The sequence below is a fragment of the Rhinolophus sinicus genome, linkage group LG07, assembly GCF_036562045.2.
Source record: "Rhinolophus sinicus isolate RSC01 linkage group LG07, ASM3656204v1, whole genome shotgun sequence".
Classification (NCBI taxonomy): Eukaryota; Metazoa; Chordata; class Mammalia; order Chiroptera; family Rhinolophidae; genus Rhinolophus; species Rhinolophus sinicus.
The window spans coordinates 46,884,615-46,912,023 of record NC_133757.1 but is presented as its reverse complement, the minus strand read 5'-3'; the positions used below and the strand labels follow the sequence as shown (position 1 = coordinate 46,912,023).

Here is a 27,409-nt window from a genome sequence, read left to right as displayed (position 1 = left end):
TCAACATAGTTATCTTGAATCCTGGTTGAATATGAAATACCAAGTAGTCATCAAAAATGTTGCAGATCAAAAAAAAAAGTCATAGATCTGTACTTAGAGAAAAGTGTGTACATGTTGAGGGGGAAACAGCAATTCACAAAATGAATCAATGATTCCAATTTTGAAAATGAATTCCTGGAAGAGATGCTCACAAAAATGTTAGATACGGGATGACTATTAGTTGTTTTTTCTCCTATGTTTGGATTTTTACACCAATCATTTATTTTTAAAATAAAAATTTCAAGCTATTTTCAATTTTAGGAAGTCACCAAAAACATAAACAGTAAGTACTAATATATTTATTATGGCATAAAGTAGTATTTTATACATTAACTCAATTTTATAGTAAAAACATTTTATGTACAATTGTAAAGAAACCACTGCACAAATAACTCCAATGTAAAATCGTGTTGTATTTCAACAGTTTGTTGACTTGATACATAAATTAGAAAATATTTTCTCAGTAGAAAATAGTAAAAATGGTAACATTTCCCAGGCTAGCCCAACTAGCCCACTTAAAACACGCAATAGCTGAATTATACATTTATAAATATGGTCTGAATTCTGGGATCCAGGAGAAACTTTAACTTCACCTATTAAAACAACCGGTTTCCTTAAAATTAAGTTGCATAAAGTGAAACATCCACCAATCTTCCCCTTTATCCTTGATGTATGCCTGATTATTTTTCTTTAGGCTAATCCACATCAAGGTTTTACCTGTTCCTTCCTAAACAACAGGTACCATGTCCTTTTAATCTGCTTGGTAAAGTACTCATTCCTATCCAAACTGTGAAATATTTTGGTTATTAAAGTATGCTCAGTATTTGAGCAAAACTAGAATCTAGTATGTTGTAATACACAAGGCACACGAGTTGTCTATCATCCAACAACTTCCCCTAAATCCCTGTGGCTTGATGGGAAGCCATGAGGAGGAGGAGGAAAAGCATTACAATTGACAAGTAGACGAAGGAATAAAGGCAAGAGGATTTCTGAGAAGAGAGACACAAACATCCAATCAGGATTCAGATAGAACAGAAGTCCAAACAGAAAAAGAACATTGCCTCAAGAATCAAGAGTTCTGATCCCCTAATACTGCCAGGTGATCAAGAAGGCAGCTACATATAGACTCAACTGAGACACATCAGGGCCTAGAAAGATTTGTTATTCAAAATAATTAAATGAAAACAACACAGGCCATGTAGTTTAATTTCTCCATCATGGCTTATTCCCTGAGATTTCCAGCACAGAATTTCTAGGAATTAAGGTGAGAAGACAATGGCCCTCAGGCTCCTGCACCATGTAGAAAGTTTCCCAGAGAATATTTGAGTACTCAGAGTTATCTGGCCAGGGGCTATACTAAGTTCTTCAGTTTCCTCAAAGCAACAACTTAAAATAACCATATTTTGTCTTAACAAAAAAAGGCTCTAAGCAGCTAAAACCTTTCAATGGAGTAGCAGTCTAATAATGAAAATAGATTACTTTATCGTAATCTACAGGAACTAGGCCTTTGAGAAACTAAATTGGATCGTTCTTCCTAATAACCCCCGTTTGCCCATTAGAAATTAACCTCCAGAAACACTGACTCATTAAGTTTCCACCATTAAAAGAATACTGTATCATGTATCTTCACTTGTTCTCTTTGCTCTCAGCAGAGTGTTTCCTCCTCACATGTAAAAAATATTTTCAGTGAGTTTTTTTTAACTCGGCAATGAAAAAAAACTCTGCCCCCGGACTCCCTCCTTTAATTCCTTCTTGGTAAATAATGTTAATCTTCCAAGAGTACATAGAGTACATCTTCAAGCCCCATTTATCCAGCCTCCTTCCTTATGAATGAAGTTATGGGGCCATCTTACACATTTTGGAATTCCTTAAAGACAGTTGCTTTCTATTAAAATAGTTCGTTATATAGCTATAGATATAAAAAAATCTGTGAATAATTCACTGAAGCATGAATCACCTTCTATTGAAAAGCTAAAAATGTATCAAAATGCACATAACGATGGCTAATCTACATGTACTACCACCCTCCAGATCTAGAATATATGCTGGCATAAACTTTATTACATCCCAGCTACATTTGAAATCTTGCTTCAAAACATCACTCAGTATTAATTCTCAGAAGACATGTTATAGGATAGGACCACGGGAGTAGTTACTAGGCAGGTGGCCGAGGAATGCCAATTACAGAAGCAAGCCTGACTTCTCAAAGTACTTCTCCAGAGATCGCTGTATTCCTCGTAGGTATTTAAGAACACTATTAAAAGATACTTATAAAGACAGGTCAACTTAAAGAGCATAGACAGATACATGCTTGACTTTTCCTTATGATCTCTAGACAATGCATTAGAATGAAATATAATAAATTCATACACCTTTTCAAAAGGAACACTTGACACAGAAGTGGCTATCAACTTATAAATGACAATCATCAGATGAAGCTTGTCTCTCTGGAAGAGATGGGGCCTGGGCAAGTGGTCAAGAAGGAAACACAATGTGCTTTTAACTTTGAGTGAAAAAAATGTTCAACTGTGTTGCCAAACACAGTTGTTTTGCCATATAAATCCTCTACTTCAAATTACTAACCAAATGCTTTATTGAAACTCCGCTTCTGGCCTTTGTTTTGGAATCTGTTGTTACTTCTGTTGCCACCTCCTGATCGTTGTCCTCTGAAGTTTCTATTTCCTTCCCGCTGTCCCCTGAAGCTTCTGTTTCCTCCCCGCTGTCCCCTAAATCCTCGATTGCCGTCCCGCTGTCCTCTGAAGCTTCGGTAGCCTTCTGGGGGTCCTTCCAGCTCTGGTTGCTCCGTGGCCACTGAGAGCTGCCAGCGCCGTGAATCATGCCATTTTTCCTGTTGAGAGATGCTTTTATTTCTACCTGCTTTGATTTTTATTGAATTTGGTTTAAAAAGGCCTTAGAAAGACATTTTTGCCCTTTCTCAAAGACTAAAACCAGATTGATAACCTAAGTGCTTAAAAGGTCATGGTCAAAAATAAACTATCCTTCATGGCCCAAAAGCCAGAATCACTAAAGTGTGGGAAAATAAGTTTCACTATGAGAAGTACCCTCAAATTGTATCATTATTCAATTCCATTACTATAGAGTAGCCAAAGCTGTCAGCTAGTAAAACATAAATATATTACGTACAAACACGTTTCTCACAGCAGTACTAAATAAAGATATAGCAATTTAAAATGTTTACGTAAATCCCACATAACACACACAGGGAGGAAAAGCTGGATATTGTTCACAAGTCTGCAGAAAGGAAAACAGGCAGGCTAAGCAAGAAAAAAAAATCTAAATAAAAGGCTAGGAGAAAAAATACTACAATTCTAAACTGTCTTTTAGTAAAGGAACCACAGCTATTGTTACCCTTTCTATTCTGTATTATCAATAATGAACATTTCATAACATAGAGATGTTAACTTTGAAATCCAAGAGAAAGAATACCTGTACTTCTGTTACTGCTGCAGTAGGGACATCAAAGCAAACACCCTAGAAATCAAAACAAATTCAAGTTAATCCAGCCTTTGACTAGAGTTATGAAAAGCACATTAAGTAATACTCCAAATGACCAGGTATTATGTTAAAAAAAAAAAAGGTATTGATAAATAAATTTTACACCAAGGCCAACATATTGTACTTCCCAAAAGTACAATAAGCCAAGGGTATAAAAAAAAGGACTCAAAAACGATTCTGAATTGACTAGAGCTCATTATTGGCTGTCACTCAAGTAGCCATTAGCTATATTTACAGCCAAGGAAACAGTTTGGAGAGGCTCAATGACTCGTCTAAGGGCCCAAAGCTGATAAGTACAGCAGGTTTTAAAAATCTGGTTAGTATGGCTCCAAAACCTATGGTCAGAGTGTGAACTATTCAGGATGGCCTAACTAAAAGCAGAAAAATAAATGATCTTCTATTGTTAAGTTTCTAGTTTTTTATAATTCAGCCTCCTATGAAGTTTTTAAGGATTTCAATACTTTATATACGACACTATCTTTTATAATAAACAGTGACATCATTTCCAACTAAGGAGTCCTCCTATTTCTCCACAAATACAGTCAAAATATCCCTGCAAATGAAACAAGCACCCTTCCCCACTGGCTGTCTTTAATTCCAACATTTTATGAGGAACACCCCTTCCAGCCAACAATTTACCCAATTATAATCACAGGTAGCGCCAGGTACTGACGGATTTTGCCCTTTGTGGGAATCTTCATTCACGTGTTCACTAAGTATTCAATGCCAGGCACTCATTTGGGTAGAGAGAGAACTAGAAAACAGTCTTTGCCCTTGAGTAAGTCATATGTTCTTGAGGCTCTCCGTCAGTAAGCAAGCACAGCAAGGTAAAATTTACCTGAATAAAGGTATGCCCTAAGAACTCTGCAGTACAAAGATGCCCCCAACTCTGCCATACGGCCAGGAAAAGCTTCTTAGGGAGACCAAGGCTAAGTCAAGTCACAAAGGCTACCATAAAGGGAGAAACCTATGCAATGGGTTGAGCATGCACTTAGGATGAGAGAAGGCAAGGTGTGCTTGGCATTGCTGGAGTGAAGGGTATTGCTGGTGAGGCAGATGAAATCTGTAAGAGGGACAGGAGTCATCTCACAAAGGATCTTATTTTCCACGTGGAAGTTGGGACTGTATGCCATAGAATATGTAGAGTTGCTTAAGGACATAACCAACATGGTGAGACATGCAATGAGTTGGAGATAAACCTGATTCGGTTTACTAGGCCAGTGATTCTCTAAGTATGCTCTCCTGGAACCCTGAGATCTTTTGAGGGTTTCACAGAGTCAAAACTAATTTCCTAATAATACTAAAATGTTCTCAATCCTTTTCACTCATTCTCTCATAAGCGTACAGTAGAGTTTTCCAGACACTACATTCCATGGAATGACATCACTGCTCTGATGGCTAACAGAACATGACATTCTTTTAGAGTTCCAGTTTTAACTTCTAATACAGTACATATCAATAGATACAACCTTCATAAACAGAAGCTTTTTGGTGTCCCCAACATTTAAGACTATCAAGGGGTCGTAAGACCAAAATGTTTAAGAATTGCTGTGCTGTGGTCTATGCCATTAACTGAAAGCAGGACTCAGGAGAAAGAACACCAGCTTTGGAAGGCAAGATTTTAAAATTTGAATTTGAATTAAAGGTTTTGAATTCAAATTTGAGTAAGTTGGTTTCAAGTTGCTTAATAAACACCATCTGGTGGACATGTCAGGGAAGCAGCTGGATCTTCGGTCTAGCCCTGCGTGTAGATGGTGCAGGCTAGAGATGCCCCTAAGGCAGCTGTCAGTGACTGAGGGGCAACTGCAGGTCACGGGCGACACTGCCCGGAGACTATCTACAGAATTAAAAGATGCAGCACTCCCATAGAGCAGGGAGAAGCCACTGTACAGTGTTTACTGATCGCATAAAGCCACGGAACCAACAGCAAGGTCACAGCTGAGGCCCGGCCTTCCTTACCTGCTTTCCTTTGAGAAAGACCATTCCCTTCACTTTGGAATCGAAATCCTCACCCAGTTGCTCCTTAAGTTCTTTCCAAGCATAACTAATGTTTGGCATTTCAATTGAACACCGCAAGATCATGGTCACAAAGCCCTATGGGCGGAAGGGGAACAAAATTAACGTCTCAGAAACAAACCTAACTTGATAAATACCTGCCCTCACGTTTCTAAAATATGTCTGGAACAGTTCTTCCTAATAGGATATACCTCCCCCAACCACCACACAAACTAGAACAAGTAAAACTGAGGAACTCTGAATAAGATTGGTGGATTGTGCCACATGTCAATAACCCAGGTGTGATATTATTGTTTTCCAAAATGTTACCATTGGGGAAACTGGGCAAAGGGTACAAGTGATCGCTCTATTTTATTTCTTCCAACTACACGTGAACCTATAATGATCTCAAAGTTTCAAAAAAAAGAGAAAAGAATACACCTTCTAAAGTCTCTAGATATTCTGGATAAATGTATTATATACATTTGTATGTGTATGTGTTATTTTAGGATTAAAAATTTGAGATATAATTCATATACCATAAAATTCACCATTTTATAGTACACGATTCAAGAGTTTTTAGTATGTTCACAAACTTTGCAACCATCACCACTACCTAAAATTCCAGAACACTTCACCACCCTAAAAAGAATCCCCACGCCCATTAGCAGTCACTGCCATTCCCCTCCTTCACCAAGACACTGGCACCAATAATTTACTTCGTGTCTCTATGGATTTATTGACATCTACCTTCATGCAAAAGTTAAAACAAGGGAAGTTTAAATGGAACACTTTCAAATCCTGCTCAAACTTCAAATTATAAAGCATCAGAAACTTCACAGAAAAAAAAAAATAAAAAGAAACTTCACAGAAACCCTCACCGCCTCTGAGTTGATCAAGGAGCGCTGGTCCACTGATGTGGCCCCTGAAATATGGGCCAGTGCTGCTGCCAGGGCTTCCACAGCCCCCTTCTCCTCTATCAGCTTCTCAGCTGACTGTTTAAAGTGACTAATGGCAGTGGGAGGTACAGAATCCAAAAGCCTACGATTTGATTAACAGTATATTTGTTAGGAGAAAGCATAGTAGAAGTGGACAGATTTCATTTTCAAGACAACAGCATTTCAAGATAAATCAGTAACTTTCAAACCCTATCTTTAATATGCCTAATGCATCATTTTGATGCAATGTATACAATCATCCCATTCCTTTCATTGTATCTAATTTACCACCAAACCGAAAGAGTTTTATCCAAAGGAAATAATAAGACAGATCTTAAGATGTTCATCCCAGTGTTACAGAAAAAAAGACTGTAAACAATTTTAAAATGTGCATCAATATGGACTGGTGAAATAAACCATGAAACAGAAACAGTGAAATGCCATACTGCCATTAAAAGTGATGTTGATAAATGTTGAACTTTTTCCACAATACGCATGTGTTACTTTTAGAATCAGAAAATATTACAGTTATTCCCGTTCTAAAATGAAAAAGACTCCCAAATCATACTACAAATGATACAGGCCTTTATGACACTCTACTTTTATTCAGGAGTCACTATTGTCATGGCGATAATGACACATCTCAAAGTGGAAAGAGATCACCCATGAGGATGGATAAGGCCGTGTCAGGCAGCCTCTTTCGGCAGGGCTGCCCCTTGCAAGACCCTCTCTCATACACCCTGAGCAGCACCTTTGTCTCTTTTCTGCTTCCTGGCCATCTGATTTCCTTAACTGCTGCCATAGACAACCCTGTCTGCAGAATGTGTGAAGAAAAGCATGCCACGCTAAAATCCATTTGAAAAATGCTGAGTTAAATTAGTTTCATTTGCAAGCTGTTAACATGCCAATATCCAGCCTTTCTTTTGATCATGAATTCCCCCCATCTATTTTCTTAAAAAAGCATGTCATACATTTATAATAGTAATTGTGTAAAGCACTCTAAAAATGATGCTCAGTCTCTTGCCCTACACAGGGGACATTTGGAAAACAGTGCCAACCCCACTTACCCCCAGGAATACACACTACACAGCCAGGGATGCTAAACAGTTAAATATCCTTCAATTTGTAGGACAACCCCACATAATAAAAAATTTTCTTCTTCCAATGCCAATGCCAAACACTGTTAATCTAATCCTCACTATGTAGATATTTACTATAACTTTAAGAAATACTCATCTCTCATTCCTACCAGGTGGGGGACTGAATGAAGATTTGGAATATAATCTGTGATCCAAACTAATCAATCTCCAGATGGGGAGCATCTACACCATGTCTAAGATACAGTTCCTTCAACTGCCTAAGACAAACCAAGCTACTAATGGTGGTTTCCTCTGAACAGGATTGGGCAGGCAGGAGGAGAAATGAGAATTTTTACTTTGTGTAATTTTACTTCAGCGCAGTCGGAGTGCTTTTAGAACAATCAGGTTATAAATTATTAAAACTAATGCATAAAGAAAATAAAATTTAAAAAGCCAAAGCTCATTACTGCACACAGACACGCAATAAATAGAATAAACACTAAAACAGTCCATAGCAGTGGTAGGGGACATACCTGACTGCATCTTTGCTGGAAGCTTTTATTATCTCTGTTGCAGAAGGAACACCGATTCGTTTAAATTTAATTCCCTACAAGAAAATGAACCATAGATTAATGTACAACATGCCCATTAGTTGTTTCCACTGAGGTTACTACTTCTCTAATTTTTTATATTTACCAAACTTATTTATATATAAGATAAACTTCTTATTTGACAATGGTTTTAGAGTTCCTATATGCCATGCACTGAGTTTCCTTATTATTATTATGGCCCATTTATCACAACTAAGAAACCCACACCGCTATGTTACTGTGAACTGAACGCCAGAGTTGATTAGAATTTCACTAGTTTTTCCACTAACATCCTTTTTCTTTTCCAATATCCAATCCAGGATACATTACATCTAGTCATATCTTGTACGTCTCCTGTGACCTATGGTAATTTGTCTTGCCTTGTTTTTCATGGCCTGGACAGTTTTAAGGAGACCTGGTCAGGTATTTTGTAGACTGTTCCTCAAAATGAGGCTGTCTGATACTTTTTACACGCTTGGACTAGAGCTATGCGTTTTAGGGAATAAGACCAGAGGTGAATGCCATCTTATCACACCTTATCAGGGGTACATGCTTATCACTGATGTCAACCATGATTACCTAGCCAGGTAGTGTTTGCCGCTTTCTGCACTATAAAGTCATCCCTCCACCCCAATTCCTATTCTATTCTTTGTTAGCAAGTCGCTAAGTGTGGTCCACTCATGGAGGAGGGAGACTAAGCTCCACCTCCTGGAGGAGGAAGCACCTACGTAAGAATTTCCTTTTTGTTGTTTCAGGCGCATAGAACACAGTGATCAGACATTTACATAACTCACCAAGTGATAACCCCACAAGTCTACTGCCCACCCGACACTGTACAGTCATTGGAACATTACTGACTATATTCCCCAGGCTGCACTACACATCCCCGTGACTTTTTTTTTTTAAATTATAGTTGACGTTCAATTCGTAAGAATTTCTTTACAGAAATTCTGTAAGGAAAATTAGTCTCTTCTCTCCTACTTTAAAATTTATCCTTCACATATTCCCATCCTTTTGGTTTTTGAGCAATTCCTATAACTCCCAAATCCGTGCTTAAATATTTTGGATGTGTTCATGTTATCATTGTCTGAAAACTGCCTTTCAAACATAAGAACAATTCTTGTAATTGTAAATATGAAAACAAAACCATTGCCTTCAAATCCAAAGTTACTTCAAAAAGGGCTTTAAATCGTAGAATAATACATAAACCATGTATCTAACAACAAGCTTTCAGTCATGGCCACATGCTGGAGATAAAAATAATTTAAAGCTAATAAAAAATGTAATGAAACCGAAGACTGACTTAGAACTCAACATTTGCTGATTAAGGCTAAGAAAATAGTAATTTACCGCCTTTTGCTCCACTTGCGCTAACTGATACTCTTCCTTGTGCTGATAAAAGCAGATGCAAATCCCTGTCCTTCCAGCTCTGCCCGTTCGCCCAGAACGATGAATGTAGGATTCCACATCCTATTGAAGTAAAATACAGTGACAATGAGTAAAATGAGTGGCAATGAACAACAAGGAGACAAAGACCTGAGACGTCTACACAGGCAACATCTACACAGGTTACATCTACCAGGGGTGTGAGGCATTTCCTTAGCATTTCAATTTAAATTAAATAACTGACAATTTTTAAAAACCTCCAGAACAATGGTCCCTATCCTGTGGACAAATCTGCAAAAGCATCTAAACAGTGCTGTCCAACAGAACCATAATACATAATTTCAATCTTTCATTTCCTAGTAACCACACTAAAAAGTTAAGGAAAAAAAAAACACAAGGTTACTTTTAATATTATTTAACTCAATATACCCCCGTTTTATCATTTCAATATGCTAACTATATAAAATAAGCTATCAAATGAGATCTTTTCTTTTTTCACGTCTTCAATATCCAATGAGTATAATAAAAAGTTTTAAATAAAAAGCAATCCAATGTGTATGTTATACTTAGAGCACATGATGATTCAGACTAGGTACATTCCAAGTGTTCCCAGCTCCGTGTGGCTGTGGCTATCACATTGGACAGCACTCATTGAAACAATGTCGATGCCACACACCATGGGACTTCCTTTGTAAGAACTGATTGATGACTTCATAGTAATCAGGTATTTTTTCCATCATTGTAAACAACCTTTAATCCTGAGGGATTTGCTAGTTTGGAAGAGGTTATCGGGTCTTCACGCTTGAAGTGATGGAAACAGTCTCCTTCAGACCAACTTTTATTTATGTGAAGTACTGTCCATGCCACAAAAACTATGATTCAGGGCCCTCCCTAAGAAGTTCCTACGTCCCACAAACCCACAGTTTTAACCACAGAGGATGTTAACTACAGGCCTTTTCTCCTTTCTCTATCATCTAACTCATGAGTTCATCTATCCTTCCCCAACCCCATCTAAGTCTTCAAAGTCCAGTTCAAAATCACACCACCACCATGAAGCCTTCCAGGATTTCCCTCTAACCAGAAATGATCTTCCCAATCTCTGGCCACTGACCACACTGGCACTAAACTGTCAGTTCAGAGGAGAGGGCCTCACAGGAAATTTAAAAAATCACCCTTAGCATTCTAGCACTCAAGAGACAGCTATTACTAATCACATGAAAGTAAAGAACACAACTTCCATTTTGTTTTAGGGCCCAAAAGAAACAACAAAATAAAATCAAAGTATAAGCCACTTACCTTTGGAGGAGAACTTTGTATAACGAGGTCAACCTCAGGGATGTCTAACCCTCGCGCAGCAACATTGGTTGCCACCATCACTCCAAAATTACCATTTCTAAAGCCTTTCAGGGTGATTTCCCTTTGCTTCTGCGGAATGTCTCCATGTAATGACTGGGCTTCCTGCCAAAGAAATAAACTGGCCTAAGAATACCATATCCAACAATACAGGTACTTTTTAAATCCTGTAAAAGACATTCATATTTTGGTGATACTTCTGCTGAATGTAACACAAAGGGGAAAACACCTGTCTTACATGGACAAACATCAAAATTATTTCCACTCCTTGGTCATTAAATCATTGTACCCAACTATACTTGCAAGGTAAAAACACCAGATAAGAGTGATCAAATCTACTCTGCTGGTGTAACCTTGGGTTTGAGCCACCTTTTCCTTATCTTTGAGAGGAGACTGACAGATTAGGTGAGCTCTAACATGTATACTCTGACTATTAATTAAAAGATGCTTCTTCCCTAAAGGAAATGGAGAGGAAGGACCAACCTGCTTTATGGACGTATCCTGAGACAACTCCTGGGCTTCTTTCTTGGTTTCACAGAAGATGATAGTGCGCCCTTGAAAACCACTGTACACTCGGATCACGTCCCCAATAACTGCTGCTCTCTGGGTCCAGTGGCACTTGATAGCCAGATGCTTGTAAGACAGGGAAAAACAGATCAATTGAGCTGGAACATGGAATCACATGCTCAACAGTAATGGTACAGAAGCAATTGTTTAAGCCTGACTAGAGCAGACTGTGCTACCCGTTTAGAGAAAAAACTAAACCGTTAAAGCAGAGAGCCTGTCCCCTTTCTCCAAAGAGCATATCGCTTCTTTATCTATTTTCTGACCTAACCAGGAAAAGAAATACCATTCAGATTCCTGCAAGAAACCAAATAAGTGAAAAGAGAAAAGTTTCTGTGTTTTGTCCTTTCATCCACTTGAAAAATGTACCTGTTCCTTGGGTGAAATGAATTCATCTAGGTACAGGATCCTAAGATGAAAAACACAAAGCACTAGGTTTCTCTGCTGCCCTCTAGTGTTTAGATTCTAGGTGTAATTTCTTTAGATAAGACCGATTTAGGTTTTAAAAGATTCTGAAATCAGGCTACCAGATGACGAAATTTAGAAAACATACCATATATACAACTCAAAAAGAAATTTATCTTTACTTGGCTTTTCATATGGATTTATTATTTATCTGGAAAAAGAGTTTGTATTTGGCAGTCTTAAAACTATCAGATGGGAAAAATGATATACAATTTATTACTATTAGTGATTCCGCAACCAAATGAATCATTTACCTCCACAGTTATTGCCGTTTTCTGAGTCTTTTTCCCAATTAGGTCCACCTGTTCATATGTAGATTTCATGTATTTCTTAGCAACATTATAAACCCAATGAGGGCAAGTTGCAGAAAAAAGCAATGTTTGGGGATTGTCTTCTGAATCTTTGGGGGGGAAAAAAAAGTCAGTACGAATAACCCAAACAAGCCTGCATAGTATTCCACCTCACCCAATTCTCCCGGGGCCCATCAACAAACATTCCACAGCAACCATTAGGCCAACCCAGGCATTGAGGACACAAAAATGAAAGACAGAGAGGTTCCCAACAAAGAAATACTGCCTAAATAATTTATATAAAGGGTCCTTGAAATAGAAAAACACTTTAAATTTACTATGCTTTCTAACCATTGGCCTTTATGAACCACAAGGGGAACCTGTCCATTACAACAAAACCTACCAACTGGAAAATACCAATTCATTGCATTTTCATATATTTGAAATGGCAGTATAAGCTGGTAGGGACACTTAGAGAGCAACTTGACAATGTACATTGAGGAGCATGAATTATTTATATCTTTCAACTCAGTAATTTCACTTCTGGAAAACTACCCTAAAGAATTCCAAATACTGTGGTGTGAAAGGAAGCTCTCTGCACAAAAACGTCTGTAAGCAGAATTATTTATATTATCTAAAAATTAAAATACGCAAATGGAATTAAATCATGGTACAGCCACTTCATGATTATGCCAAATTTTTACAAAATATACATTAAAGTTATAATTAACTTCCTCCATTATAGTTATGTGATAAATCATTTTTCCAAAAAAAAATTCAAGTATTCCTGACTAAAATAAGTCACCTCCCAATCTCCCAAGGTTTCATTTAACTCTTAGCAGACTACTTAATCACCCACTTTTCCTCTGACCTCTTCTATCAGTTCCTTGAACTTGGCGTTTACCTTTCTTGTATGCCACACTTAAAATCTCTTCCACTTGATCAGCAAAGCCCATATCCAACATCTGGTCAACTTCATCCAGGACAACATGCTTCAGTTTGGTGAGATCTAGCTTGCCATTCTGCAGGTGGTCTTTGATACGACCTGGTGTCCCAACCAGGATGTCGATCCCGTTCCGCATGCGTTCAACTATAAAGAACATCAGCGATAAGACACACTGGGTTTTCAAGTCCTTTTATTAGTGTGGGATACCAATTAAGTATTTTTTATTCTGAAATATGTATTAACTACTATACAAGGTAACATGTACAAGGTAACTGTATAAGGTATCTTTATTCAAGATAACGATACTCAAGGCACTCCTTGATCTAGTGGAAAAAACATGTAAGAAGTGACAGTCCAGTGTATGATATGACATAACAGAAAAATGCACCAGCTAGGGATGGTAACACCAGGAAATGACTTCCTTGGCTGGTGGAAAGTGTCACGGTTTCACAAAGTGAAAATAAGAATCTCAAAGAAATAGGAACTTTCTATAAGGTGGGGTTTAGGTAGAATGAGACAAGATAGAAGGGCAAATATTCCAAGAAGTTACAGAGACATTCAGGAAAATAGAGTTCAATATAACTGGGATGAGATGGTAATAATGCAGCTTTTTATTGGGTTGCTATTGCAGTCTAGGGATACTAGGCACTCTACATACATTATCCAATTCAGTCCTCACAATACTCCTGCAGGGTGAGTTTAGTAACCATATTATATACATGTGCAAACTAAAGTACAAACAAAATCAAGCAACTTGAATTTAAAAATCACACAGCTACTCTGTGAGTAGTTTAAATTCAAATCCAGGCCTCCTTTCTGATGCCAAAGCCTCCATTTGTTCCATCAAAGCTGGAAAGAAATAATCACAGCCTTGTGTGCCAATGCTAAGGCTTTTTTAATGCCTTGAATCCCTTCCTGAATTATGTATCTGATCTACATGATAAAACTTCAACTGGCAAAGTAATGGAATACTACAGCAGGGGCTGCAACATTTGTCCCTTGGGCCCAGAGAAAAGAAAGCCTGCCTGCAGCAAAAATGAATTAAGGATATAAGAAGAGGCAGAGACCCAAATTCCTTGACAGATAAAGAATAACCTTGAATTCTGACTTTCTGTTAGGTTGGTGCAAAAGTAACTGTGGTTTTTACAATTTTTGACCTTTTAAACCGCAATTATTTTTGCACCAACATAATAGTTCCAACTCTGTCCTCTTGTGTTCAGTAAGGTATCTCTGCAGCCTTTAGATGAACGTAGAAAATACACAAATCCTAGGAATGGTATATTCTTAGGATTTGACACATCATCATGTAGGACCATGTTCTTTGACCATCTTTAAACAACAAAAGAAAACCACCGGAAGATTAGACCAGGTAGAGCTGGATATCAAGGTCAGAAAAAATCCAACCAGGGCACCCAACAATGGATGGCAGGTTCCTTCCCTCACTTTTGGATTTACTTACTTTGACCTCCATAGGGAGTTCCACCATAAAAACAAGCCACTGCCAACTTTTTTGTGATGTCACTGAAGTCTCTGCTTACTTGATTTGCCAACTCCCTTGTGGGCGTAAGAACCAGTACCTGAAAAGGAAAAACTAATAATTGAATTCAAAGTATTATGCAGTAACTGGTTCCTTAACAAATTTGGAATCCATCAGAAGGTTCAACTCATCCCAACAAATATTCTCAAAACATCTATTATGTGCTTTGCAATGTGCTGTGTGTGTGAAATGACCATAAATAAAACATGGTTCCTGAATAGCTTTTCTCAAAAGAAAAGCTTGTGATCCTAGCCATCAGAAGAAAAGTAGGTGCCCAAATGTGTGGTGCTCCAGGAGCGCTGCACCAGCAGGCTGAAGGAACTGGGGGAAGTTTCATGGAGCTGCTAGTGCTTAAAGAACAGCACCCAGGAAAGGAACAACTTGAGCAAGCAGTCACGCTACTGATATTAACATTAGTTAATATTTACACTTCTACTGTGTCTCAGGCTCTATTAAATGCTAAATATGTATTATTCTCATTTAATTCCCACAAGTTATTCACCTAACGATTGTATTGTACAATTGAATTGTAATACCTACACTAACACACAATAGAGTTCTAAAACCAAGAGGCAAAGAGAGGGAGAGCCTGGATTTAAATTCAGGCAGTCAAGGCTCTAAAACCTATGGTGTGAACCTCTACTGCACGGTAATTCTGAAGTAGATTGGAAGTCAGACAAGTAAGGCTGGGCCAGCACGGTGAGGGGCTTTGAATCCTTGACCAGTCTGAGTTTTTTTATTTTTTTTCCCTTTCAAATAATTGTATTATTTATTTATTTTTTAAGTTTATTGGGGTGACAATTGTTAGTCAACTTACATAGGTTTCAGGTGTACAATTCTGTAATACATTATCTACATATCATTTTGTGTTCACCACCCAGCGTCAGTTCACTGAGCAGTCTGAGTTTGATCCAACAGGACATACAACACGAAACTGCTACAGATTCGCAGGTATGGTAACAGCGTGACACAAATATGATTTAAGAACAACCTGCTACATGCATCCAACAGATGTTTACTGAACACCCACTATGTGCCAGGTGGTATTCTAGGTACTAGAATAATTCATTTGTGTCCTACTATATATGTTTATAGCAGTAAACAAATAAATTAACGAGCATGACCATGGAAGGCCAGTAAGCAGAAAGGTGGGGGCAGAAATTACCCCCAGCCAAGGTGCTAACACAGGCATTTCAGTGAGGTCGGAGTCTTGGCCTCTCCGAGTGCCCCTCCTTCTATTCATGGGTCTCTAGTAAAAATGTTTGCTCCATTTTAAGCAGAAATAGCCAAAGACACTTGAACAAACCTGTGAGGCCCAGGAACATCTAATAGTTTGAAAATATGATGAGCATGAATAATACTGGTGATCACAACAACAGGACAGATTACAGTATTTAAATACATAGGATTTAAAAGAATTAAACACTCTTAAAAGAATTACCTTTGTTAAGCAATATAAGCTATAACTTAAAAAAAATTATCCTGGTTTAGCAGCAGATAAAGATCTATACAGTAAATACCCAAAAAAGGCTTTAAGGAGAATCCAATAAAAACAACAGGGTATGTACACACATAGATGGTTTTTCCTCTGCAGATCTGGAAGCGTTGAGGTCCCTGTTAAAGCTGCTTACCTGAGGGGCACGGCCTCTCCTCCGGTCTTGCATTTCTCCCAGAAGTTTCTCAATCAAAGGGATAGCAAAGGAGAATGTCTTCCCAGTTCCTGTCCGTGCCTGTGCAATTAAATCCTTTCCACCGTAGACATGGTAAAATGTTTTTGCTTGTATAGGAAATAGGAAGGTCACTCCACGGGCTGTAAATAAATTAACCGTCATCTGATATTGCAGTTCTTAAAATACCAGCCATACGGGAGGACCCAAGCATCCCCATGCTTTTGATCCTGCAGAATTAGGGACTACATTCTGGTCAACATCTACAAAGTCACGTTCACATATATCCTAGTAGTGAAGAATCTGCTTGACTGAAAAGTATCAACAAACTTTAAAGCACCAAATTATAGTAAATATTTATTATTTTAAGAGATTAAGTCCCTTGTCATGAAATATCATCCATAAGTCAGTGTAAGCCTGAAAATCAGGTGCTGTGCAGTCCAGACTGTGCCACACCTGTTCAGAAAACACCTAGTTGAGCATCTGTGACTACCGAGCTCGTTCACAGGCACACTGCCAAGGTGAGTTCTAAGCCAGGCTGCTATCACTAACCTAGAGATGGCTCAAAAAGTAGAAGAGGATAAAAAAAGAAAACGCTAACATGACATCAACTATTTAATTGCAGCAGCGCTATCAATCATTACACTTTGGAATACACATATTGTATTGAATCAATTTTAACCATCTGTTTAAGAGGCAGCAAAGGACCATCACTGGTATAGTCCTATATTGAATATATAGATCTACTCCAATTATTTGGTTGCATATATTGTCCTCCAACAAGAACATATCCTAATTCACCTCAACAAAAACAGTGGAGTGCTTCCAAATAATGTTCTAAATTATACAACATTTCCAAAAATATTACCTTTGAGAAGTTTAATAGTCTCTTCAGATATGGGGAAATTAGAGAAAGCTCCTTCTTTTTGTTCCACAGGTATTTCCTATCAAGTAAAAGGCCACAGAAAGAAATCAATAACTTTACTCCTACAGTTAATACAGAGAAGTCTTTTGAGAAACAAAAGAACCTATTTTAAAAACATCTCTTCTCAATCAACCAAAAAGATACTCGGTAGCTAAATCAAGATCTGAAAAGGAAATATATTGTAATAATCTATAAAACCCTAACAAAAGAAATATCTATAGCAAATATATACTGTACATATACTATGTGTGGCTAGTGAAGGCAGATTCAATCTCAATATACTGTTAAACAGGTCATCAGCCCTTTCCCATAGCCATAGAAAATAAGGAACAAACAGTTATGATAAAGTGGTCAGTGGCATTATTTGATAGTAAAAAATCTGAATGCCCAACAGAATAAGTATGTGAATTTCTATATATTTATGATTATGTAACCATGAAAAAGATTTAATATTTTTATTTAATAATAAAATAAGTACATAAAATTAAATATTTAATGAAAGTGGGCGAAATGCTTATATAAAAATGGGAAAGGCACAATACAAGATTGTATATAGTACAATCCTAACCTGATTTAAAGAAGTAGTTGCATATATAAAAAGTACTATAAGGGAACATCAAAATTTGATGCAGAAATTCTAGGGAGTTTTTTGATAAAATTCTGGATTTCCTAAATTCTCTAGATCACATACTTTAATAATCGGAAAAAAATTTTTAAATGCTGATCATGACCTACACCAAACACAAAATTGTTTATTAAAATTAGGGTTTTTCTTTGATGACTGCATTTCTGAAAGCTAACAGAACAAACTTCCAAATGCAGACATTTAATCATCCTGTTCAACTCAAATTAATGGCCTAAACAAAGAGATTTATACAATCCAGCAAATACCTTTGCAGTGGTACCACTTAATCGTGATTTATTTTGTGAAATCCTTCAGAGGGAAGCTAGGGTCTATTTGCATGACTATATCCTTCCTCTTGATTTTTGACATACAAATACGCTGGTTGACATCTTGAGAGATTTTCCCCAAACTTAAACAGATCTGCTTACTTGCAAAGGAGGCATTCTGACACTATGCTCAAAGGATCCCCCATGAAGTGCTGACATATCAAATTTCCTCCCTTTATTAAATAATATGTACCAATAACCTACTTATTTATCTGAAACAATAACAAAAGATACATTCTACATATTTAAATACAACTTCACCTGCTCTAACTCACTGTTACTTTCTTCACTGGCAGCTTCATTGGCGTTGGAATCAGGTCCAGAATGAGAGATCCCATTCTTCAGTTTGGGGCTTTTCTCTCCAAGTTCTCCATTCATTTCCTTTTCTTTCTTCATCTTCTTGGGCTTAGGCGCAGATAATTCTTCTTCAGAAGGCTCATCATTTTTTATTGCTTTTTTGGTTTTAGAAGCAATAACTTTCTTTTCAGTGGGCTCCTTTGGTTTTTTTACACGTTTGGGTTCAGGAGAAATGATGTCATCTTGAGATGGCTCCTCTTTCTTTTTTGCCTTTTTGGATTTAGGAGAAATCATGTCAACTTCAGAAGGCTCTGCTTTCTTTTTAACTTTTTTAGCTTTGGGGGAAACAACTTCTTCTATTTCTTCTGCTGCCTCTTCAGATTTTGCCTTTTTTCTACCTTTCTAAAAAAAAAAAAAAAAAAAAAATCAATAAAGAAAATACAAACATTGAACAGAGAATCTGATTCATTTGTATAATACACCAATTCTAGATTATTACAAAATCACATAATTAAGAAGAACACAATTTGGGGTTTTTTCAACATCTGTACTTTCACCTTGCAAGAAGGCAAAAATCAAACAGTATCCTTTTTAGTACAATTTCTTAGCTTTATGGAGTTAAGTACATATTAGTAATTTCATTAGCTTGGAAGAGAATGCTTCTTGGTAATTATTTAATTTATACTGGTCAAACAAACTGTAAAATCAAACTTTCACAAGGGATTTGTGGTGGCTCGTGGGATGCTCCAACAGGCTCTAAACTAAATACACTATAGCAAGTGATCAAATACAGTTTAATTCTGATAGAGTAATAGGCCATACATGTCCACGGATAGATACTATTAAGCAGACTTCTTTGCTAGAATTCCCGCACAGGTCAAACAAGAATTCATAAGATCTGCCTTGCCTTCTCACAAGCGCAAATGAATTTTCATAGAGACACTTTTTGAACCAAAAAGCTATAAAAACCCACAACCTATCACCCCACGTGTAAAAAAGCTGTACCTAATTTAAAGAAGAAAAAAAGTGGGGCGGGCCCAGTGGCTCAGTTGGTTAGAGCTCTATGTTCCTAACTCCAAAGGCTGCCGGTTCGATTCCCACATGGGCCAGTGGGCTCTCAACCACAAAGTTGCCAGTTCAATTCCTCAAGTCCTGCAAGGGATGGTGGGCTCCGCCCCCTGCAACTAGCAACTAGCAACGGGCAACTGGACCTGGAGCTAAGCTGTGCCCTCCACAACTAAGATTGAAAGAACAACAAACTGACTTGGAAATAAATCCTGGAAGTACACACTATTCCCCAATAAAGTCCTGTTCCCCTTCCCCAATAAAATCTTTAAAAAAGAAAAAGAAAAAAAAAGAAAAGAAGAAAAAAAGTTACAAGTGTAATGAGTGAAACCTCAAAACCAAACCAGATTATGGCTCCTACCTGAAATGTCTTACCTACCCAACTTTTCATATTACTAAAAACTTAATTATTACTGAAAACAATTAGACAGATGTTGTAGCCTGTTAAATCCTCTCTGGCAGAGCTACAGCACAATCCCGGAAGTACAGACTACTACACTGAGCAGAAATCTGCCTCCCTGAAACTTCAGGCCTGGCCTCTGCTCTCAAATCATGGATGAGGGGTAATGTCTCCCATAAGACCTGTCCTTCAGACATCTGAAAAATAATCTGGTCCCCCATCCAAGACTTCAGTTCTTTCATCCCTTGGTTTCACCAAATTAGAGTGAATTTCCCATCCCCTTGGTCTCTTCTGGAACACAGTGGAGTTTGGTCATGTCCCTCCTAATCTGAGGGTCCCACAACTGAACACGTTCAATGATGCACAGCAGGTAAAGCAGGACCACCTCCTCACCATTTGTGAAGACAAGTCTGTGCTTCTTCGGCTTCTACAACACCAAAATATTGCTGTTGTAAAAACTCCCCATAAAAAAGACCCAGACACAACAAGGAAGGAAAATTCTAAGTCGTATACAACACAAGTTCAGGGACAATCTTCGTTCCCACTGACCTTATCTCAGAACAGACTCAGTCACAGTTAAATCACTATCTACAGAAGCAACAGCAAGGAGGCAGACAACTATCAAGGTAATTTATGGCTACTGAATTCTGCTGGCCTATCTCAAAAATATAGTGTACAGTTAGCACCACAGGCGGCTTTACATTTCCACGGGTAATCTGGTGAAAAAACATTAAGAGGAACCGAATTACTTCTTCTAAGGGTTGCTTACCGGAAAACAAACTACTTCACTTAATGGGGTAAAAAGAACGTCACTGCTGACGCCACCCACGTGTACCTGTACAGGTGGATTCATGTCTCGCTGGTCTAGTCTAAAAGTGTCAGTCTCTACCTTGACTTACAATTCCCTCCGCGAACGCACTCGCCTGGAGTTAGGTCTGAGTCTGAGCCAAAACGTGGGGCCGAACCGTAAACTTACAACTGTGCGCACGGGGTGCAGGGCGCCCAGACTCCGGGACCACGTGGGACACCCGGCCATCCCTCCAGGTCCGATCGGTCCCGGCCTCTCCGCCAGAGCTACCCGAGCGCGGCAGCGCGCCCATCGCCCGCGGAGACCACCACTCCTGGGCATTCCTTGACCGAAACCCACGCGTGTCTCCGCACGAGGCCGGTCAGCGCCGCGCCTCACGCGCTCCCAGCCGGGACACCCCTCCTCTTCGTACCCCGCGGCCCCGCTCCCCTCAGCGCCCCGGCCGCTCGTCCTGCCTTGCCCCAGGTCCCTCGGCCCTCGGTGGCACCTTCTCATTTTGCTTTCGCGGTATCTCCATTTTCCCCATGGCCGTGTCTGATTCCAAATCCGCGTCACTAAGGAGTTTCCCAGGCATCACTCAGCACGGAATGCGTAAAGCGACCAATTTCATCCACCGCGTGGAGAGGAAGAGACTAAGGTAACCCTTGGGCCCACCCAGCTTTCGTCACTTCCTGTGACAAAAGCCTACGAAAGCCTTTCCCCCGGAAGCAGAAATCTCCACGATGGCAGATCCCCACGTAGTAGTTCTTAGGCACTGGCTGCTCACCCCTCTTGGGCTTAGTGACTTGACTGCTTACGGCGCCTACACCAGCAGGTACCTATAGAAGGGTCGACTGGAAGGAACCACCAAGGTTGGCTCTGTGTTATCGTTCAAACACTAGTCACATCTCGCTAGTCCGGGCCCGGTAAATACAGACTTGTAGCAGCTTTTGAGTGGCGCCTGTTCGGTACTTTAGATATTGCTCGAGTTTGCAAATACAGACGCGCGAGATGTGTCTTCTTGATCATTTAGTCAACACTGAAAGGAGGCGCCCAGACTCACAAGCCTGGTTTAGAACTAGAATTCAGTAGAGTGCGATCGTTCATTCGTGCACTCAACAAACATCCCCTAAGCATTCACCGTGTCGCGTGCGAGATATAGGGTGAGACTGGTAGGAAACAGACGAGTGTCACTTGTTCTGAAAGCAAATAGAGGCACCTAAACCGGCCTTGGAACCAAAAGGGGTCCGCAAACCACGTAGACCTCTATTAAAAAACACAAGGGCTCCTAGTCTTGAATAATTTGAACAATAAAGCAGTTGAGATAAAGTGGTGCATTGAACGATCTATGATAATGGTGTTAAACTTCCTCTTAAGAACTAGTGACCAAAGGATTGGGAGCCAATTTATCATAAAATCATTTTTAAAAATGGGTTGAAGTCACGCCTGGCTTTGAAAACTTGCCCTATTTACTGTGATTTTGGACGTTACTTAGTCTGAGCCTGAGTTTCTCATGCATAAAATGGGCGTAACAAAACCTACTTCATCGGTTGAGAAAATGAATGAATGAAAACGATTTAGCAGCATAATAAATGGAAGCTATTAAAACTCAGGTGTTTCAAGGTGTTTAGAAAGACAATTCAAAATGTAATTATTTTATGACAGGAAAATGCTGCAAGTTTTATTTCCGTATTTCATAAGATTAGTTTTTACTGCATTTTAAAAAAAATTATATTGGGGGAGGGGGGAAGGGGAACAGGACTTTATTAGGAAACAGTGTGTACTTACAGGATTTTTTTCTAAGCCAAGTTGTTGTCCATTCAATCTTAGTTGTGGAGGGAGCTTGCCATTGTTAGTTGCAGGGGGCACAGCCCACCATCCCTTGCAGGAGTGGAGAATCGAACCTGCAACCTTGTAGTTGAGAGGCCACTGGCCCATGTGGGAATCAAACCGGCAGCCTTGGGCATTAGGAGCACAGAGCTCCAACCGCCTGAGCCACCGGGCTGGCCCTTTAACTGCATTTTTAATGACAGTTTAAAGGAAAAATTTTGTGTTTCACGTAAATTATTTGATGTTTCAGAGTCTCAATTTTTTTACCAGATAAATTTAGGTAGATCTATAGTAGTGCTTTAACTTATACTTTGTGATAGCCTTAAGCCAGGAGCCTTGATTTATCAATTTTTGTGTCCTTAAGATTTCAGACAGTGCCTGGCAATGTGGGGCTGGGAGACAGCGAGATGGAACCCTTGAAATAGATTTAACTATATACCCAGGTAGGTAAGCAATTTAGTCACCCTGGTATTAGATATAAGAGAAGCGGGGGCAAACATGAGTGCAGTCAACCAGCTGATTAACAGAATGCTTACCATCTAATTTAAGCATTGTACTGCAGACTTTGGAGTACATAAGTGAAGGACCAGTCCCTGCCTCAAGGTGATAAATGACAATCTGGTTGATAAAACCACAGAACTCCGTGATACTATGTGATACTGCTGTAAACAGGACAAGGACATTTTTATTACCGACAGATGTTGAGCAAGAGAGTAAGCCCAGAACACTACTAAATGGAAAACTGTTGTCAAGGCTTATAAAGTATGTAAGTTCCTTTGTAACAGACCTGCACAAAGGCACAAGGCCAAAATTCTAAGAGGAAACATGAAAAAGGCCGTTTCTGGCTCAGAGGTGACCATACTACTGGATTGAATCTAGTCATCAGTGTAAAACTTAGTAATACGTAGAAGAAATGACTCTTATACATTTGATAGAAATGTGAAGTTCTGCTTGACATATTAACTATGCCAGACTAGTTTCCTCTGATGTAGATGATGTAATATATTTTCAAAAAATTAGGGGGAGAATGTTTCACAAAGTATGTATACATACATGCACACAAACAATGGATTCAAAAGTTTACACAACAAAATGTTTGCAGTAATTATCTGAGTGATGTGATTATGGGGGGTTTTATTTTTTCCCATATCTCTATTTTTTCAAATTTTCAACAGTGGATATATAATCCTAATACTTAAAAAATATGATTTTTAAATTATTAAGCACTACCCCCAAATATATGAAACAAAACAATGTGAAAGGAAGCTCTCAGACATTCACACCTAAATGTGAATTCATTAGAGTCTAATGCTAAAAGGAATAAAACAGATATTATTTACAAATTCAAAAACGGAAGATCAGGACACCTGAAATTAATATAAAATACTGAATATCAACTGTAATTGAAAAATTAAAATTAAAACAACCCCCAAAAAAACAAATTAAAAACCTGAAGATCACGGCAACGTTTTCAAGTTCAAATACTTGTTATGTGACCACACCAGGGCAGTGTACCAAGCTGAAGGCTCTAAGTTGCCAAAAGGTGGTGCCATGAAGGTTCTGGCTATATGAGGAAGAAGTCAAGATAAGTGGCAGAATGTAGCCCAAAGCTGAGAATTTGGTGAGGAATTTTCCCTGCCCCACTTCTTCTTCCAAGATATGGAAAGCTATTATTTAATCTTACTATCTACTACCCTTTCCTTGCTAATAGGGAAGCCAGCCTTTAGCAAGTGGACCCCTTAAGTCCATGTCCACCCTGCTGGCATTTACCTACGTGCTTCTTTTTCACTCTTTCCTAACGCTTCAGTGACTATCCAAAACAAGGTCTATGACGCCTTCCCAATAGGACTCTTGCCGTGTTCTCACCACTACTTTCCTCATAGTGAAGATCCCAGCAACAAGAGCTACTTAAAATTCATCATACTTAGACCTGTATGTTCCGACGCATGAGTAACTCATGTGCAGTCATCATGTCCAAAATCTTTCTGTGAACCCTGGGCTAAGTGCCCTGTGCAGAGCTCTCAAATCGTTGCAGTTAGTCATTGCCATGGACCTAACTTTGTGTGTCCAACTATGTCACTGGATTCTGAGCTCCTGGGGGCAGAGACTGAGCACTCCTTACATTTGTACCCCAAACATTGTAGATACACAACATATTCTGACTCATGCACATAGAAATGTAGCCCCTATTTCATCTGGGGTATAAACCCAGCGCTCACAATTATTCAAATGCAGAGCCAACTGCGATTTTTGCCCCTCGTTACAGCTATCCGGAGCCCCGTTCCCCATGACCAAAACTTGCTCCTTTCTCTGTCAGCACCGAGTCCTTCCCCCCACCTTGGCTTAACTGAAATCTGGCTCTTCCGGAAAAATACTCCCCTGCAGCTTTCTCACGTTTCTCATTCCCTCACATTCCATGTACCCTGCCTGGTGTCAAGTGTCCTTTTCCTCTAAGCCATTTCTAATCTCCTTCATTTTCATGTAAATGCCCTTGTCCCTTTGAAGATAAGCGGTATTATCACCCTATACTCCTCATTCAGGTAATTCACTAACCTCCACCATTCACTGATATTTGGGCCTCTGGCTTAGTCTTCCCCTCCCTCCTCACTCCTGGTTTGTCTTCACTCTAGACTTCATTGCCCATGAAAACCATGCATATAACACGTGGCTTCTCAGTGCTTTGACCACCCCAACTGACATAAGCTTTGCCCCCAACAGGCCTACTCCCACACCCTGCACCTGTCTTCCCAACTGCTCCACTCTTGAAATCTCAAATTCAGACATCCCTCACTGACCTTCAGCCCCTTGGCCCTTTTACACTCTCCCTTTAATCAACCCCACCTTCACGTCAATCCCTAAGCAGTCTACACAACATGGACCATTACACTTAGTCACTTTTGCTGCATCCTTAACATGTTCACTTTGTCATCCTTTCATCTCACAGAGCAAAACCCTAATCCTGGATCAATCAACTGGCTCCCGTCTCCATTCCTACAACAGAATGCTGAGTGTTGCTACAGGAAATCAATCACTCCTGCTGTTGCCACTACAAATTCAGTCTCTAATCTAAGCTGGACCCTCAAAGCTACCCTGATTGCCTAGTGAGTTCTTCACCTAGTCCTGCAGTTGATACCTCAGCATTTCTCCACTTGCCTCAAATCTCCTAGCCTACTATCTCCTCCCTTTCTGGCTCCTTCCTATATTAATATTACAACATGCTCAAACTTCCCTCATCTCCTCCCATCTCCAACACACACACATACACACATAAAACTTTCAACTGTAATCTCATGTCCTTTCTTCTTCTCCCAGCTTTAGCTTATTCTTCCTTATTTACAGCCAAATTTCTGGAAGACATGTTCGTGTTTGTTGTCCCTACTTCTTTATTTCCCATTTCCTGCTGAATCCACTGCTAAGTGGCTTCTACTCTCAATACTATTAATATGGTTGCTCTTCATGTCAAATGTCTCTTTTTGCCAAGTCCAGTGGCCATTTCAGGCTTGTCTTCTGGTTCCTTTTGAAAGCCTCCTACTTCTGGGCTTTCTGCCCTGTTCTTATCCCTTCTCAGTGGGATCCTTTCCTCAGCTATTTAGTAAATACAATGGTATGCTTATGAGCTCCCTTCTCAGTCCTCTTTCCTTACTATACTTTCCCTGGATCTCATCTACTACCTTAACAAAATTACCATTTTTTAATTATTCCCAAATTTTTAGAACAGATCCTTCTCCTGCTTCAGACTAACTACAACTGCTTACTGTTTATCTCCTCTTACATATCTCATGGGCTACTCAATATTAAAATACCGGGGGTGCCAAAAAATGTATACACGTGGACACTTTGGTCAACGTTGCTCAAGCAGTAGTTCGCTGTGATCAGAAGTGTCTGGATGCTAATGGGAACCACTTTGAGCACCTCTCGTAATTGCAGAAGTCAAACGTGACTTGTATTCATCTTTGGTTATTGGTATATATTGAGTATTACAATTTTAATAGTTCTTGCCTTTCTTAAAATGTGTATATTTTTTTGGCACCCTCTGTATATCTAATCCTGAACTAATCATATTCCCATTCTCGCCACATAGCTTTTATTGCTTTGTCCTAGTAGCTTATCGTAGTGACAAAAATCTAGGTTTCATTCTTCTGCCTCTTTCTCATGATCCAATTCAAAGCACTAGGTCCTAACAATTCTATCTAAAAACCTCTGAAACCTATCCATGTTTCTCAATGTCCACTGCCACTATTTAGCACAGTGGTTAAGAGTGCTGGTTCAGAAGCCAGACTTACCTTGCTAGAAGCCCTCACTCCACAGTGTATTATCCAGCTGTGTGGTTCTGGACAAGCAACAGCCTCTGAAGTGCCTCAGTTCTCGTCACTCAAAATAAGTTTCCTATCACTAGCCAGACCACCATCACCTCTACCTTAGATTACTCTGATGTATCTTAGATCTACTGGCTTCCAGTCTGGCCCTTCTGCAATCTAGTCTCCTCAGTGTAGCCAGTCTTTCTAAAACACAAATCTCATCATGTTAATCCTTACATTAAATCCTTTAATGGTTCCCACTGTGTTCAAAAGAATGTTTCAACTCCTTAACAGTACCCACAGGCCTTTAAAATCTGGTTCCTGTTAAATATTAACTCCTTATCTCTCTAACTCCTGTCCTCTGCCTGTCACATGCAAACCACCCTGAACTAACTGTAGGTCCTCAGACTTGCCACGCTATTCTTTGCCTTTGGATTTCTGCATATGCTGTTCTCTCTGCCTGCGACGCTCCCTTTTAACTCCCCTTCCCA

The 27,409-nt window shown here is 39.2% G+C and overlaps 1 protein-coding gene and 1 long non-coding RNA gene across 4 annotated transcripts; one reads left to right on the top strand and one right to left on the bottom strand.

Annotated features, from left to right (window-relative positions):
* Window positions 1-322: 322 nt before the first annotated feature.
* Window positions 323-21,477, bottom strand: DDX21 (DExD-box helicase 21). The gene is made up of 15 exons (XM_019731779.2): window positions 21,299-21,477; window positions 18,503-18,940; window positions 17,234-17,309; window positions 16,330-16,508; window positions 14,621-14,738; window positions 13,120-13,305; window positions 12,180-12,325; window positions 11,380-11,529; window positions 10,840-11,001; window positions 9,508-9,627; window positions 8,101-8,174; window positions 6,432-6,591; window positions 5,515-5,649; window positions 3,487-3,531; window positions 323-2,887 (listed from the first exon to the last, which is right to left on the bottom strand). The coding sequence occupies exons 1-15, from the start codon at window positions 21,383-21,385 to the stop codon at window positions 2,618-2,620; spliced, it is 2,346 nt and encodes a 781-aa protein (XP_019587338.2). The 5' UTR covers window positions 21,386-21,477; the 3' UTR covers window positions 323-2,617.
* Window positions 21,478-21,490: 13 nt separating this feature from the next.
* LOC141572939 (uncharacterized) lies at window positions 21,491-26,398 on the top strand. 3 transcript variants are annotated; one of them, XR_012498515.1, is made up of 4 exons: window positions 21,491-21,625; window positions 22,985-23,063; window positions 24,126-24,241; window positions 25,565-26,398. It is a non-coding gene; the product is annotated as an uncharacterized LOC141572939 (long non-coding RNA). The 3 variants fall into 3 exon arrangements; XR_012498516.1 differs by having other exon boundaries at window positions 21,505-21,662; XR_012498514.1 differs by lacking the exon at window positions 24,126-24,241 and having other exon boundaries at window positions 21,493-21,625.
* Window positions 26,399-27,409: the final 1,011 nt, after the last annotated feature.

Bases quoted from the DNA above. Each gene is read 5' to 3' on its own strand.
- DDX21 (XM_019731779.2), bottom strand. From the start codon at position 21,385: ATGCCTGGGAAACTCCTTAGTGACGCGGATTTGGAATCAGACACGGCC. The intron at 18,941-21,298 runs GTGCCACCGAGG...TTTTTTTTTTAG, and splicing joins CGCGAAAGCAAAATGAGAAG to AAAGGTAGAAAAAAGGCAAA. The intron at 9,628-10,839 runs GTAAGTGGCTTA...TTACTTCAATAG, and splicing joins TACAAAGTTCTCCTCCAAAG to GATGTGGAATCCTACATTCA.